General features: G+C 39.2%; 1 protein-coding gene across 2 annotated transcripts; it reads left to right on the top strand.

The window, feature by feature from the left end:
• Positions 1-1,135: 1,135 nt before the first annotated feature.
• LOC137296774 (uncharacterized) lies at positions 1,136-13,862 on the top strand. Of its 2 annotated transcripts, none has more exons than XM_067828625.1 (9): positions 1,136-1,191; positions 2,638-2,713; positions 3,604-3,795; positions 5,157-5,177; positions 10,952-11,104; positions 12,145-12,509; positions 12,965-13,070; positions 13,428-13,507; positions 13,667-13,862. In XM_067828625.1, exons 2-9 carry the CDS (start codon positions 2,638-2,640, stop codon positions 13,739-13,741), a joined length of 1,068 nt encoding a protein of 355 aa, XP_067684726.1. In that variant the 5' UTR covers positions 1,136-1,191; the 3' UTR covers positions 13,742-13,862. The 2 variants fall into 2 exon arrangements, with proteins under 2 accessions (XP_067684726.1, XP_067684725.1); XM_067828624.1 differs by lacking the exon at positions 1,136-1,191 and adding an exon at positions 2,125-2,227.
• The last annotated feature ends 1,588 nt before the right edge of the window (positions 13,863-15,450 follow it).

Here is a 15,450-nt window from a genome sequence, read left to right as displayed (position 1 = left end):
CATAAATAACTTTGTCAAGTACTTAGAACATGTTTATTCTGCTCCTGTTAGCGTTGTTTCATGAAACTGGTAACCAAGATCACTATTGTACCATCTTGTTCTATGGGTTGTATGGCCTCTATACAAATAAACCCTTCTTCTTCTTCTATAAACTACATCCCTTCAGTTTTACCCTTACTTCACCTGAAGAAGAGACTAGGAACTGTCTCGAAACGTTGTGACCTGTATAATAAATAAATGTTGAACCATACAGCATTTTTAGTTTGACCCCACCAACTTCTAAATGCCTTTGAAACAACTTATGCATTTACCTGACATTCACAACCAATGGTGCATCATGTATTTACCTAACATGCACAACCAAAGATGTATCACATATTTACCTGACACTCACAACCAAAGTTGCATCTTGCATTGACCTTACAAGCTAAACCAAAGATGTATTTATTTACCTGTCATATCTGCAATGGGTGCATCATGCATTTGTCTGGCATTACACAATCAAAAGTGCATCATGTATTGATCTGCACAAACTGCACAAACAAGGACGCATCATATATGTATCTGTCATGCACATCCACACCTGCCTCATATACTTACCTAATATGCACACCCATACATGCATCATGTATGTATCTGACATGTACAGCCAAAGCTGCATCACGCATTTACCTGACATACACAACCAAACGTGCATCATGTATTTACCTGGAATACACAACCAAAGGTACACCATTTATTTATGTGACATACACAACACAAGATGCATCCTGTCATTATCTGATATGTACAACCAAAGGTGAAACATGCGTTTACCTGACATACACGAAACACGTTGTTATGTATCATTTCAAGTATTAAACATGCGCGTTATGCAATGTTTGCTTCTTGTGCAGACAGTCAGGGTCCATGATGCATTACTCGGGGCTACTACATAATAAACATTCAGTGAACACAGAGATGGTATCACAACATTAACTGATAGACGAGATTGACTGGGGGTCTCGATGTTCCAGGCTATGTTCCCATGTGATGTGCATTACTTATGTGAAATAGTTCGGAGATAAAATGGATATTTCGAGAGTAAAATACGCATGAATCATTCATTTAAAAATACTTAAGATGCCAAGCTATATATATAAACTCAACGGACTGCAATTGTCCTGCCGACGGAACGCAGGGACATCCAAGGTTGGTTGTTTTCTTTGCCTCTTTATATATGTTACATGTCAGGAACGTAGGTTATCCTATGCTGGCAAGGAAAAATCAGAATTTTTTTAAAAGTAATCACCACAAATGTCCATGTTTGATCCTATTCTCTGGGTAATTCATAATTGTCTATAATTTCCTTCTAGGCGGACAAGAGCTTTGTCTCTCGCGTCAAGGAAGGGCAGGGGTGTAGATTTATGTTATGAACTTCCTGCTAGTTCATGGGCATATTACAGATTTACAGTATTAACTTCTACAAGACATTTGTGATCAGTTGATTTTGAACGTTGCGTATTATTGTCCTACATGCCAGACTTAAGGAAAACCTTCATCTAGGTGGCATTGAGCAAACAGACGTGGTGGACCCAGATACACAAACTTATATATCAATCCTCGGAGGTTCGGGACGATTTGTAAAAGATGAAAGCAAATGTCGTTTTAGGTTTATTGAGAAATCAATATATGAAATGTGTTCTCGTTGATACAATTTGGAGGTAAAATCAGTCGACAAGTCGAAGGCATCACCATGGGCGCCAGTTGTGTTCCTCTCTTTGCTGGTCAGTTTCTGTGTGTACATAAATAAGAATTTGTGCTTAAGTTAGCAAACCAAGGCAGTTTGACAAAGACCTTACACTACAGGTATATCATTCACTAGCCATCGAACAGCCGGCCAATTCCTCTGATTTACCCGAATGAACTTGAAAATTAAGGACACAACATTGAAATCACATCAAGTGTTCCATATTTAGATCTATACATGAAGATTCAGAGTGAAAAAAAAACTATCCAAAAGAGTGTATGACGAAAGATTTGATTTCAACTTGCCATGAGTCAACTTTCCGTCCATTTCCAGCAATATTCCAGCAACACCGTCCGGCCTTTGGTGTTCACATTACACAAAACTGAGCAGGCTCCTCTCACCAAGATTTCAAAGAGCGTCATGCCACCCTTGCACAGAAGTTGATTGATGAAAGCAACAACTTTCATTGAATCAGCAGAACTTTGAAAACGTTTCATGGTAGATATACGGGGACATTTCCAACACTTACTACACGATGCAATTCTCTAGTTTTCTTGTGCCAAACATCTCGGAAATAAATTATTTCAGGATATGGTATGCCCATCTTTACGCGAACACCCGGTGTCATCATGATTTTATAAACACGTATTCTGTCATCGTATCGCCTGGTGACAATCACTGAATTGTCGGGTCCAGATTCGACTTGTTTACAAACATTATACAGCTGTAATACTGCTGTAACAAATAATGTAAAATCGACTCTGCGTTCAGTTAAAAACTATCACCATCTGTTGTATCCTTCTGTTTTTGTTTTTTAACACCTGAACCTTTGCTGGATAAAGTTATTGTTTGCGTTTGGTGCTGCGTGTGTACTGCATTTATATTATAAATTAGCGTCTTGTTTCCAGATGACAAGATACATGTCAGGACGGGCGTTAGGTCTGATGGTGTTGGTTACACTTTGCTGGTCGATCAACGCAACAGGTATGTGTCTATGTCCGTGTGATGTTGCTAGATGTAGTAAAGCTAGATATCATATGGTTGTCTTATTTTATGATAAATCATATGCTAATGTGTTGCTCTTTGGTTCACCGTCAATTCTGTTTTAGCACAGAATTCTTTTTGTCTTTTTGTTTTTGTCAGTTAAGTTCTGTGTCCTTTGTTACAGGCTTTACAACTGTGTGTGGTGACTATGTTCTTTGTTGTTACCGGCTTTACGACGGTGTGTGGTGACTGTCCTTTGTTACAGATTTTACATCTGTGTGTGGTGACTGTCCTTTGTTACAGGCTTTACAACTGTGTGTGGTGACTGTGTCCTTTGTTACAGATTTTACATCTGTGTGTGATGACTGTCCTTTGTTACAGAATTTACATTTGTGTTTAGTGACTGTGTCCTTTATTACAGATTTTACATCTGTGTGTGGTGACTGTGTCCTTTGTTACATACTTTACATCTGTATGTGGTGACTGCGTCCTTTGTTACCGACTTTACATCTGTGTGTGGTGACTGTGTCCTTTGTTACAGACTTTACATTTGTGTGTGGTAACTGGGTCCTTTGTTACAGGCTTTACAACTGTGTAGTGACTGTCCTTTGTTACAGACTTTACATTTGTGTGTGGTTACTGTGTCCTTTGTTACAGACTTTACATCTGTGTGTGGTGACTGGGTCCTTTGTTACAGGCTTTACAACTGCGTTTGGTGACTGGGTCCTTTGTTACAGGCTTTACAACTGCGTGTGCTGACTGTCCTTTGTTACAGGCTTTACAACTGTCTATAGTGATTTTCCTTATTACAGGCTTTACAACTGTGTGCAGTGACTGTCCTTTGTTACAGAATTTACAAGTATGTGTAGTGACTGCGTCCTTTGTTACAGGCTTTACAAGTGTGTGTGGTGACTGTGTGTACAAAGGAGGAGCCGGCTACGTGAAGCACCCAACTATCTGCTATGCCTTTTACGAATGTGACAACACCACCCGAGAGTACACCCTCCTACACTGTCCCTCGGGGATGACCTGGAACGACCAGATCTGGTCCTGTGTAGTTGACACGTCCTGCGCCTACACTAGTAAGACATTTAAATTCTGCCAATGTGAATGTGTACACATTTATAGCTATGCTAAGGATATTTCTCAACAATTAAGTACCAGCTTAAGTTAGTTTGAAGACCGTGATCTTAGTCTGTGTGTACATTTCACTCTTGCCTTAGCACCCCACTGTGACAACTGTACACACATGTATACTAAATATATGAAAGTGCAGAATACACTCAAGTATATAGAAGTGTAGGGAACGCTTAGGTATACTAAATATATGAAAGTGCCGAATACACTCAAGTATATAGAAGTGTAGGGAACGCTTAGGTATACTAAATATATGAAAGTGCCGAATACACTCAAGTATATAGAAGTGTAGGGAACGCTTAGGTATACTAAATATATGAAAGTGCCGAATACACTCAAGTATATAGAAGTGTAGGGAACGCTTAGGTATACTAAATATATGAAAGTGCAGAATACACTCAAGTATATAGAAGTGTAGGGAACGCTTAGGTATACTAAATATATGAAAGTGCAGAATACACTCAAGTATATAGAAGTGTAGGGAACGCTTAGGTATACTAAATATATGAAAGTGCAGAATACACTCAAGTATATAGAAGTGTAGGGAACGCTTAGGTATACTAAATATATGAAAGTGCCGAATACACTCAAGTATATAGAAGTGTAGGGAACGCTTAGGTATACTAAATATATGAAAGTGCAGAATACACTCAAGTATATAGAAGTGTAGGGAACGCTTAGGTATACTAAATATATGAAAGTGCCGAATACACTCAAGTATATAGAAGTGTAGGGAACGCTTAGGTATACTAAATATATGAAAGTGCAGAATACACTCAAGTATATAGAAGTGTAGGGAACGCTTAGGTATACTAAATATATGAAAGTGCAGAATACACTCAAGTATATAGAAGTGTAGGGAACGCTTAGGTATACTAAATATATGAAAGTGCAGAATACACTCAAGTATATAGAAGTGTAGGGAACGCTTAGGTATACTAAATATATGAAAGTGCAGAATACACTCAAGTATATAGAAGTGTAGGGAACGCTTAGGTATACTAAATATATGAAAGTGCAGAATACACTCAAGTATATAGAAGTGTAGGGAACGCTTAGGTATACTAAATATATGAAAGTGCAGAATACACTCAAGTATATAGAAGTGTAGGACGCATGCATGTGTAAAATACATCCTTGTACAGTACGTATATGCAAATGTAGAATATCTTCATAAAGGATATTCAATCTACATTGCAAACAATTCTCTTCACCCTAACCAGACTGCATGCCATGAAGAACGCCTTTTAGAATGTAAAGTAAATAACATGATGAAATAATATACGTGGTACATTTGTTGTTTCAGCGTCTCCCACCACCACGCCAAGTAAGTAACGTCTAACCACTCGTCTATTGGCCGACTGAAGTCCTGGTAGTTAGTAAGGGCAGAACAGGTATTCTATCGGTATATCTTTATGTCCTGGTAGTTAGTAGGGACAGAACAGGTCTTCTGTCGGTATATTTGTATGTATCCTGGTAGGGATGTCATTACTAGTATTCCTAAGGGTGATAAACCTAAGCGTTGTATTACAAACTGGAGGACCAATTCCTTGCTTAATGTAGTTTACAAAATGGCTTTTCCGACATTGCAGAAAGGCTCTCCCAATTCTAAATAATAACGGCCAAACTGACTCTATTTCCAGCATATACAGAGGACTCTGTACAATCCGACACTCACTGGGACAGGGAAAGTCACGTCAGATTGTACCGAGTGTCGGATACGTCAATGTCTCCTTGCTTAAATACTTTTCAGACAATACCATATATTGTAACTGGCTTATGTCATGGGATTAATGCGTCATAGTTATGTTCTTGGTAAATACAGGAAAAAGAAAAACAAATTCTGTATTTGCATGTATATGTATGTCAATGGGTTTATTATCGACAGTGTAAAGCGTTCATACATTATGCTCGTGTGTGTGTGTGTAACTCTGTGTGTGTATTTTGTTTACTGACATAATATATCGACGTGTTATACATACACACACACACATACACATACCTACGTACGTACATACATACATTGATATACACCTGTCTCGTGGAATGATAAGCAGGCAAATTAAGAGAAAATGATATTCGTCTTCTGTTTGGTTAAGATCACATAGTTTGCAAGTTCTATTCTCTTTTATGACATTTTTAAATCTTCCACTTTCCATAAATAAATCATGTGAAGAACATCTCAATCTGCTCTACGCTATACTATACTGTTTTAACGTTTAGACATGAAAGATATATTTCGACAATGTACATTTCGTCAAAAGTACATTTGAACATCTTTTAACACATACATTTACTGGAGAGTGATATCTTTTCAAACCATTCTTGCAAATAAATATCTTTTAATCTTTGTATTAGTTCTAAAATAAACGTACCCTCAGAATGAGCATACTGATCTCCCTTACAAAGCCAAACCCTTTTGTGAATAGAAAATGTATAACAGAAGAAACCCAATTTATATGTCCATTTTTATCCAATAGCATAATCATATTGTACCATTTCTTTGGAAGCCTATAAGAATGCATTTTCAATAATTCTAACCAAGTATTTAATAACTCTGATATTTGTAAACAAGTGCATGAGGTGTTTACTACATCCCCCATACACCATTGATTCCTCGTATTGGATTTAACACCAAGAAATCTTGTGCATGCTTTCATAATTGAACTCAATCGATGTTACTGCAATAATTCAAACCTCATATTTCGGCTCCATGCAACAAAATTGGCTTAATTTTGGCATCAAATATTTTAAGATATGAAGTTATATAAACATCTCCATGTACACTTAATTGTTTAAGGATACCTATCACAACTTTGTATGTTTGCAAACAAGCGTAATGAACATGTGCTGTCCAAGATAAGCAATTACTAAAGAACATTCTCAAATATTTCTTCGAACTGGTGCATTCTTATTCTTTAACTTTATATAAAAATTTCTCGTTTTTTAAATAAACGTCCCCCTTTTTAAAAAACTACTACTTTAGTTTTATTTCTATTTATAATCAATTTGTATTTGTCACAATAACTCAAGTTCTTGTATAAGATTTTGTAAACATGCATCGGGGCTTGAGAATGGCACGATATCGTCTGCAAAAAGCAAAAGAAAATTTGCACTAGGTCAGGGTGTAACATTATTTGATGCTCATAATTTCTTTCAATTTGGCTTGCTAGTTCATTTATGAAAAATGAGAATAAAAATGGGCTAAGTATACAACCTTGTCTTACCTCAAGTTGCAGATCAAAAGCGTATGAGAATTCATTGTTATTCTTAACACAAGCTTTAACATTTTCATACATGTTATAAATCATAATTTTTCATTTTAGGACTTAGATCATGGGTACTAAAAATAGACTACAGCTTTTGTCTGTCAACTGAATAATTTTCTTTTTCGAAATCAACGAAAAGTGTATAACGTTTGTCCCTTTGGTGTTGAGGTATAATACTTTGTAATATAGACATATTGTCAGTAGTCGTATATCCATGTGTAAATTCTGCGTGGGATTCATTTATTTTTTTTGAAAGCCTCCCCCAAGTTACTAATCTTTCGTTAATGATAGAAGTGAAAACCTCACTAAAAATACTAAAAAGACTAATGCCTCTGTAATTATTTGGATTATTTATTGCCTTGTTATTTAGCGACCCAATAATACCGATTATCCAACTAGCTGGAAAAATACCACTTTCTAATATTACACTGAATAATAATTCTAAATATGGTGCTAAAATATCTCTCGAATTCTTAATCAACTCGGGTATTATGTCGTTAACGACTGGTGGTTTATTGGTTTTTTGTTTAGCATTTAATACCTTTCAAAATGTACTGTTAGCGCAAAATTAGGGTCAGGAGACATTAATATAATATCGTCAACAAAGTCATCGGTATTATTATCTGTTTCTAAATAGAAACGCTTTCTAAAATGTCGATGCCACTTGTTCATACTAATGCTGTTTTTTCGCTACGGTAGAAGTGTTCAATTTTCAATGAGGAGTTATCAGAGCCATAGATTATTTTTTGTAGGGAAAGATCATCACTGCAAATGAGTGTCATAAGTTATGCCCCTGGAGGTTGTTTACGTCTGAACATCGGAAGCCTCCGGGGACATGACTTATGACGCTCTTTTGCAGTGACGATCTTTTCCTACAAATATAACCTACAGCTCTGACAACACCTCATACCTAAACGCATTGAACACGAGTGATCAAAGATGGATAATTATAAAAATGATAACAGTAAACACTAAATACAAAACTCACAGAGACGGGTGGTCTTCCTAGTTACGCCATGTTTTGATGTGTGAGTTTCAGGACGCAACCGACAAATCACGGAACGGAGCCGAGAAATCTCCGAAGATGGCCGAGCGTGTTTCAAGTATTACCGACATTGTTTCCGATAGGGGCGTTGTGTTTATGTTATTACAGCTAAACTACCGATATCGCTGCAATTGTTTCGCGAGAGGGCTGCGTTTGTTTACATTTGCGATGCAATTGCTTCAAATTTGCCGTAATTCCATCAATTACTTTGGGGGTCTGAATAGAGGAGATCTCTATCCAAACCAAATCATGGACGATCAAATAATATCAGAGCAGAGCTTTCTCTTATTTTTGACAATTTCGAATATTTATGAAATTGATCACGTGTCAAGACCAATATCCCACCGGAAAGGGGTCGTTAGCAATCCAGTCGCCCCTGATCCTTCAAAAGACTCTTCATTTCCCCGTTTGCCACTTATGTTCTCAATGACTCACCCGAGATTAATGGGCCTAATCTTGTCCCCACTCTTATTAGAAACTCTGTGTTCACTAGCTGCCTATATACCTCGGGACAAATGGTGGGAGATTCTTCACTACTCTGGCCTTATTGAGAGCTGTCAAAACTTTTTCCTTACTCTCAGAGTATGTCTCTCTTTCACCGCTCTTCACGCTCGTTATATAGCATAACTTTGTTTCGTCTGTTACTTGCTCTTGATCCTCGAATTTAGTATCTAATTCTTCCAAATACTTCTCGATAGTGACGACCCAGTCATTCAAAGCCTCGGTGTCAGTTTCATCACAGCCTACTCTTGTTTACCATTGTTTATGTCCTCTCAGAGCTCGTGAATGTCAGCTTTCTCTAATGTCATCTTTGATAGTTATATCCCTAGATAATCTAAACCAACATTTTCACCAGTCAGTAAATCAAACTCAGCAGGCTCAGTACCAGCACAAACCTCCACATATCTCTCAATGGAAGAGGACAAGATGTGGTGTATAGAGAATAGCACAGCACAGAGAGTCAGTCTGCAGGGTACACCAGAGCTGGAGGTGTACGGGGTGTACGTGTACAATGGCTAATCATCGGATGTGAAAAAGGCCCGACCCATGCTATACAAATATGCTCTAGTCTCATATAAAGTAGTATTCACAGTTAGTTGTCGAATTTCACAAAGCAGTTTGATAATTACCTAAATTTTTCTCAGCTGTTGTGTTGCTTGACAGTGTTGATTAGAATTAGTTTGTTTGGTAATCATTGATCGATGAGTAATAAGAACGTAAGATGCGAAACGTCGCAGCATATGTAATAAACAAGTTGCTATCCATAACGCAAACTTACTTCCTTAGTGTTAATTTGGGCATGTAACTCTGTAGTGCTATCACAACAGTTTTCACACTTTCATTAAAATGTCTTCATTGTAGCTTGGGTTTCTTCATTGTTGACTTCAGTGCAAAGTTCTCGGTTTCAGCTTTCAAAACATTGGCTCCTCACATGGGTTTGTAAAAGTAAAGGTCCTTGCGTTCTCACACTGTTAATTAACTCCCAATTAGCAAGTGCGGGGGCCAAAGAGATTACCAGGGACAGGGTGTTAGTGGTCAATTGGCCATTGACAGGCTGATTGGCTTTTAGCCGTATGGGGTGACGATGTCGGATTGTCCTGATTGTCAGTGGAATAGAAAATGGTGTCGGAATTTGGAATGTACAGATGTCGGATAATTCAGATGTCGGAATAAATATTGTCTACCGTATTGGTGACAACATAAGATTCTTTTATGACACTGTAGGTTGTACAGAATAGCAAAATATCCCAGGTATGGTGTGAAGAATTGATGTTGCTATGTCATTCCGTTTCATGGACATTTTACTAGGTTTTGAACATGTCATCAGAAGATGGATTAGTGGTTTTTATAAGGATATTAATCTTGTACTGGTATAAATGTCAAAATGTCCTCCTCCTTTGACGTTTTAAAGGACTGTAGACAGGGAAACCCTTGTCGCCGTATATGTTTCTGCTGTGTGTGGAAAACATGGCATGGTACATGAAAACAAGGATACAAAAGGCTCGCATAGAAGCGATAGAGAGTCTGTGATTTCACAGCATGCAGAACCTGGCAGGATAAAGAGAAACCATGTGTGAACCAGCTAAGGATGGTGGACTGGACATGACTGATATATTTGAATACATGTATGTCAGAGGTTTGGAGTTGCCTTGGATGAGAAAACTACTTCCTAAAGATCCCAAGGGGAAATAAGGGACTGTAGGGAATTTTATAAGAATGGCAAGGACGTTTTTGAAAAACAAATGTCAGAAATCTAAAACACCCTTTCTGGATTGATCTTTTCAATGTTTTTTTATGATTTTTCAATTAAAATTAGACCTGATGATTTTCCAGACTTTTTGTCTGATCATATATGTTATAATAGCCATGTTGCTATTGATAAGAAAACTATTTTTTATGAAGGGTGATTTCAAAAAGATATGTTTCAAGTCAAACTTTAGGGCTGGTTATATATGAACACAATAGCTATCCAGCCGACGACGCCTAGAAGATAAGAAGAGTGTCTGCGTTTCCCACCGGGAGCCCTATTCTTCTGACACTATGGGTAATGACGAAGGAAGTATGTAGGACAGTCTTTATATTCTCAGTTAACTTCTTGGTTGGTAACCTTTGGCAGCTAGTCCCGGGAGAAGTGACGATTGTTGTCTGGGTTGCGGCTGGGCTACCCGAGGTGATGGTGATCCATCCCAGTCAGACTGTGCCAGAACCACCAGACCACACTATGCAGCACTTCACTAAATGACACTTATATTTATATGATGCTCTCAACTTGTATTTGTTCAACAGATCCGTGTCTTGTCAACAGTGTGGACCCAAGCAACCCAGCTGGTTTCGTTGTAACATTCAACGGCCAGGTGTTCAACATGAACTGCGCACCAGGAACTGTCTACAACGCAACCACTTGTAAATGTGACATACCCACAACCGCCTCGCTCCCACGTAAGGGATTGATATACTCTCTCTCTCTCGCTCTCTTTCTTTAAAAAGAAACGCATATGTGATTTTGAGAACATTGGATTCATGTAGTTGCGTCAAAAAGAATTCAAATGTAAATTGTTCCGTTCCGAAACGTCATCTTTTTGTGACTGCAAACGGCTTCAGCACCAACACTCGGCAAGTTTACCTTTCCCATGTCTAAGTGGAATCACATGCGGTATCGATCACTATATATGGCAGGACGGTGTGTTTAATTTTATCATTTGTTTTCCCGGGAAGAGAGTACATTATCATACTGTGATTGAGTGCCGCAAATCGGAACATCGCCATACGCCGTCTTGAAGCTATGGAGTCGTTGTCTGCAGTGAGCACCATATCTTGCATTTTGGCACCGTTTTCTGCAGACCAAATCCGCTCAAGGTCGCTCGAGAACGGCGAGAACAGCGCGTATCAATGATTTAAAGAGAAGTTCCAGACAAACTGTGGAATCCATTGCCTGGGTATTCCATTAAGAAGGACAGATGCCGCCCCTATTTTGAAAGACTTCCGTCGACGCAGTCGCTTGCAGTGGCGTCGTAGAGTCCGGAACCTTAGAAACTGGAGGCGAGTGTACATCGGTGGTGAATCGAACCTTTTACCCCTATTGCATCAACGAAGTCCTTGCACGTCACATTGTTCCAGTTACTCGACATACATCACGGCCTGCTACCTTGCCACTTCTGCTGTTGTGTTGGCTAATTCTTTATCTATGGACGTCTGAATTTGTAACTTCTCATCGACATTGCGCAAAGTAATTGCTCTTACACTACTTTCTTCGGTAATGAATTATGCGTTTCTTTTTGGAAGAGTATATATATCAGCTGCAGTGTTCACGTGAATCCCATCTGCACTTTCGCTTCATACATAGCTTGCGTCAAATATAAACTAGTTCCATAACTATAATACACTATTACACATATAAATATCTCTATTGAGTTTCATAACATATCCTGCTTTTAAATGATGAGCACTCTGTTCCCTGTAGTGTATGTGATATTTGATAGCCTGCATGGATGAGCTGTACATTCCCTGTGCTGTGGACACGAACGACCACTCCGGTAACTGGCTTTGGGTGGCCAATACTGACGTCACTCTCGCTACTGTCCCGGGTAGGAGTTTCAGCGCTTGCAGCTTTGATGGAAGTGCTGACCTCAGTGTCCCTTTTTTCAAGAACAACGATTTAGGGGACAACTGGACCATAAAGTTCAACTACAGATCTCAAACAGGTTCCACGGGGAATCGCGTCCTTGTCAGCAACAGCGTCTGTGACTCTATCTCCCCGACCTTGGAGGTGATCCATAGTCAGGATACAGTTTGTGTCAACATTGAAACCAACACGAACACCTTCACTCTGTGCTCCAGCAATACAGTAAGCATGTCGAGGTATTCTCCCTGTAAAGTTTTAGTTGTGTAGGGCCCTCAGCAGTCAGACTGCACAGCACAGAAAACGTGGGGTTAGGGGATGGGGTGGAGTGTGTGTCACACTTCATTTCCACCCGAGTTTAAATGGTCATACATGAAAACAACCCAACAACAAGGACAAAAAGGGGTGCGCATCCCTGTACCCCTTCTCTGGATTCGCCTATATTCTAATATTGCATAGTGAAACAGTCATTCGGCAATGTTTAATATCGAATAGTGACGCTGACATTGGATTTTGACATTTGTTACTTACACCAGATCCACCCAAACTGACAAATCTGTCGCTAAACACTTGCCAATGGTCATGGCGTAAGGGAATAAGTCTTTTTCATTTTTTGGTTTGCTTCATTTACTGAAGGAAATGGAGGCAATCTTTTACAATATGCAATCTTGTTCTGTCAGGGCAGCCCACCGCCAAACCTCCCCTATGTGCCGGTAACAGTGAAGGTTCACAACGGACAACTGATACTCGTAAACGGCCTACACGCCAGCAGTATACCAATCACTGGTGAGTATACTTTGAACGTATTCATTTCTCACCGGTTTACACTAATAGTGCCGTGTTTTTTTTATATAGCGTATACTTGTGTCGCATATACCTGCGTAGCGTTCTCCGCGTAGAGTATAAGTGGGTATGATGTACTTGTGTATATTTACGTACTGTGTACGTGGGTATGATGTACTTGTGTATATTTATGCATTGTATCTTGGACAGTCCGTGCAATGGTATTATATAAATTGTAGTTAACACATATTGTCCTATTTGTGGTTCAAGTACAAGTTGATGGTCTTAAAGACTTGAACCTACTACGTCTCCAACGGAGTCCTACTGACCGGATATGTTTCAGGTACTGATATGTTTCAGGTACTGTCAAGCTGACGAAGTGCCCTCTGGCTATTGGGACTGGATACAAGAGAGTAAACTACTTGGGTTTGCTGTGGAATGTAAGTTTTCTAGTTATTCACACGGCTATGCATGCAACTGCAGCCATGTTAGATACTGGCGTGTTTGTTAACCGTGATCAGATCGTACCATCACACTGAAGCTAACCTGTGATATATAGTTTCTTTGGTGTGTCATAATAGTCACGAGTTGTGTTTCAGTTTCAGATCTGGAAATGTAACCCTGATAGTTTCACTAATGTGCAACAGCTGACCCCAGCCACACCCCTGCCGTGACCATGTACCCTGCCGTGACCATGCATTCTACTTGACCCCAGATCTTCAAGGAACCCACACCTTCACAGGGATATACACCGTAGTAATCAGATGACACAATAAACGCCTTCAAGCACTCAAAGCCTTGTGTTACAGCTGCCATCATGCCACTTGGATCTCTGTTTATGAAAGTTTGGAATCCAGAAATGGTAACCTAATTTATTTTAGAAGGAGATTTCTAGCTATCACTGGAACAGACAAAAGGCCTATTATTCCCGTGTTTCTTCAAACCAGAAACTCCATGGAATCAGGATCGCCTATTCATGGCCTAAAACGTACAAGCGATTACACAGAAAAGAAATACCCAGAGGGAAACATAAGCATAGATCACTGAAAAACAGTGATGTCACCAGGTGTTTGCAAAAAAGGTAAGCGTGCCCCTCACTTCCGACAGCACTCAACACGTGCCTAGGAAGTCAGTATGTACTTCAAGTAGCACGGCCTGCACAACACCTTGTCATGAGGTCATAGAGTGAGTGAGTGAGTGAGTGAGTGAGTGAGTATAGTCACCTTTTAGGCCTATTCTACCCAGGGACCTTCACGGGTCCATGAGGTCAAGGAAACTTACGCCTTACCGTGAAGAAAAAGAATGTTCAAGAAGCATGACGTTTAACAGAAGACTGTCGAAGACAATTTTCATGCAGTGATGCTAAAGTCAGCTTAATTCTTGACCTATACGAATATCCCAACAGCTCCTAGCTTTGGCGTCAACAACTTCAAGTTTGGAGCTATAATCGGACACACACATTTAACTCTTTCTGAGAGTTATCGATAATGTATTTCTTAGGTTAGAGGGCGCTACTTAACCCCGACATTTAATGTACAACGTTACAAGTGAACCACAGGAAGCGGACGTATAATATTGACAGTCTTCATAATGTATTTGACAAAAAGTATTGTTGGAGCTACTGACATTTTAAAATCCCTAGCGAATCCACAGATAAACGATTTAGGCTCCAGAGATCGACAGACAGAAAAACAAAAAGCTAGGTTACACTGATTTCAAAGTGTGAGTGTGTGAGTGAGTAAATGAGTGTGTGAGTGAGTAAGTGAGTGTGTTAGCATCTTTCGAGGACATTTAGAAATGGAGTGCATAAGAAAAGCAAGATTTAAGGATGTCAGCTTCTTGTGTGTGTGTGTGTTAGTGCTAGTCTCTCTCTCTTTCTCTGTGTGTGTGAGTGAGCGAGTAAGTGAGTGTGATTGTGTAAGTGAAAGTGTGTGTGTGCGTGTGTGTGTGTGCGCGCGTGTGTGTTTTATATTCTGCATCTTCTGACTGGCTATCGTGTCATGTGAATGTTTTTTACACCATCTACTTCTTAGTGGGTCACCTTCATTGCTGATTTCACAATCAAATGCGGGTATTGAAGTGACCAGGTCACATTTAGTCTGGACTTGCAAAAACATCACATTCTAATAATGTCTACCACAATTACACCGAGAGTGTCAGTAACGTCACATACTATTAATGCCTACCACAATTACACCGAGAGAGTCAATAACATCACATACCACTAATGTCTACCACATTCAGGTCGAGAGTGTCTATAACATCACATACTACTAATGTCTACCACATTCACACCTAGAGGGTCCATAACATCACATACTACTAATGTCTACCACATTCACACCGAGAGGATCAATAACATCACATACTACTAATGTCTACC

Source organism: Haliotis asinina, chromosome 9, assembly GCF_037392515.1.
Source record: "Haliotis asinina isolate JCU_RB_2024 chromosome 9, JCU_Hal_asi_v2, whole genome shotgun sequence".
Lineage (NCBI taxonomy): Eukaryota > Metazoa > Mollusca > Gastropoda > Lepetellida > Haliotidae > Haliotis > Haliotis asinina.
The sequence above is the reverse complement of the archived record's forward strand: the minus strand, read 5'-3'. Positions and strand labels throughout refer to the sequence as shown.

Coding starts and splice junctions, on each gene's coding strand:
- LOC137296774 (XM_067828624.1), top strand. Junction 5,178..10,951: donor GTCTCCCACCACCACGCCAA/GTAAGTAACGTC, acceptor TTTGTTCAACAG/ATCCGTGTCTTGTCAACAGT. Junction 13,071..13,427: donor CAGCAGTATACCAATCACTG/GTGAGTATACTT, acceptor GATATGTTTCAG/GTACTGTCAAGCTGACGAAG.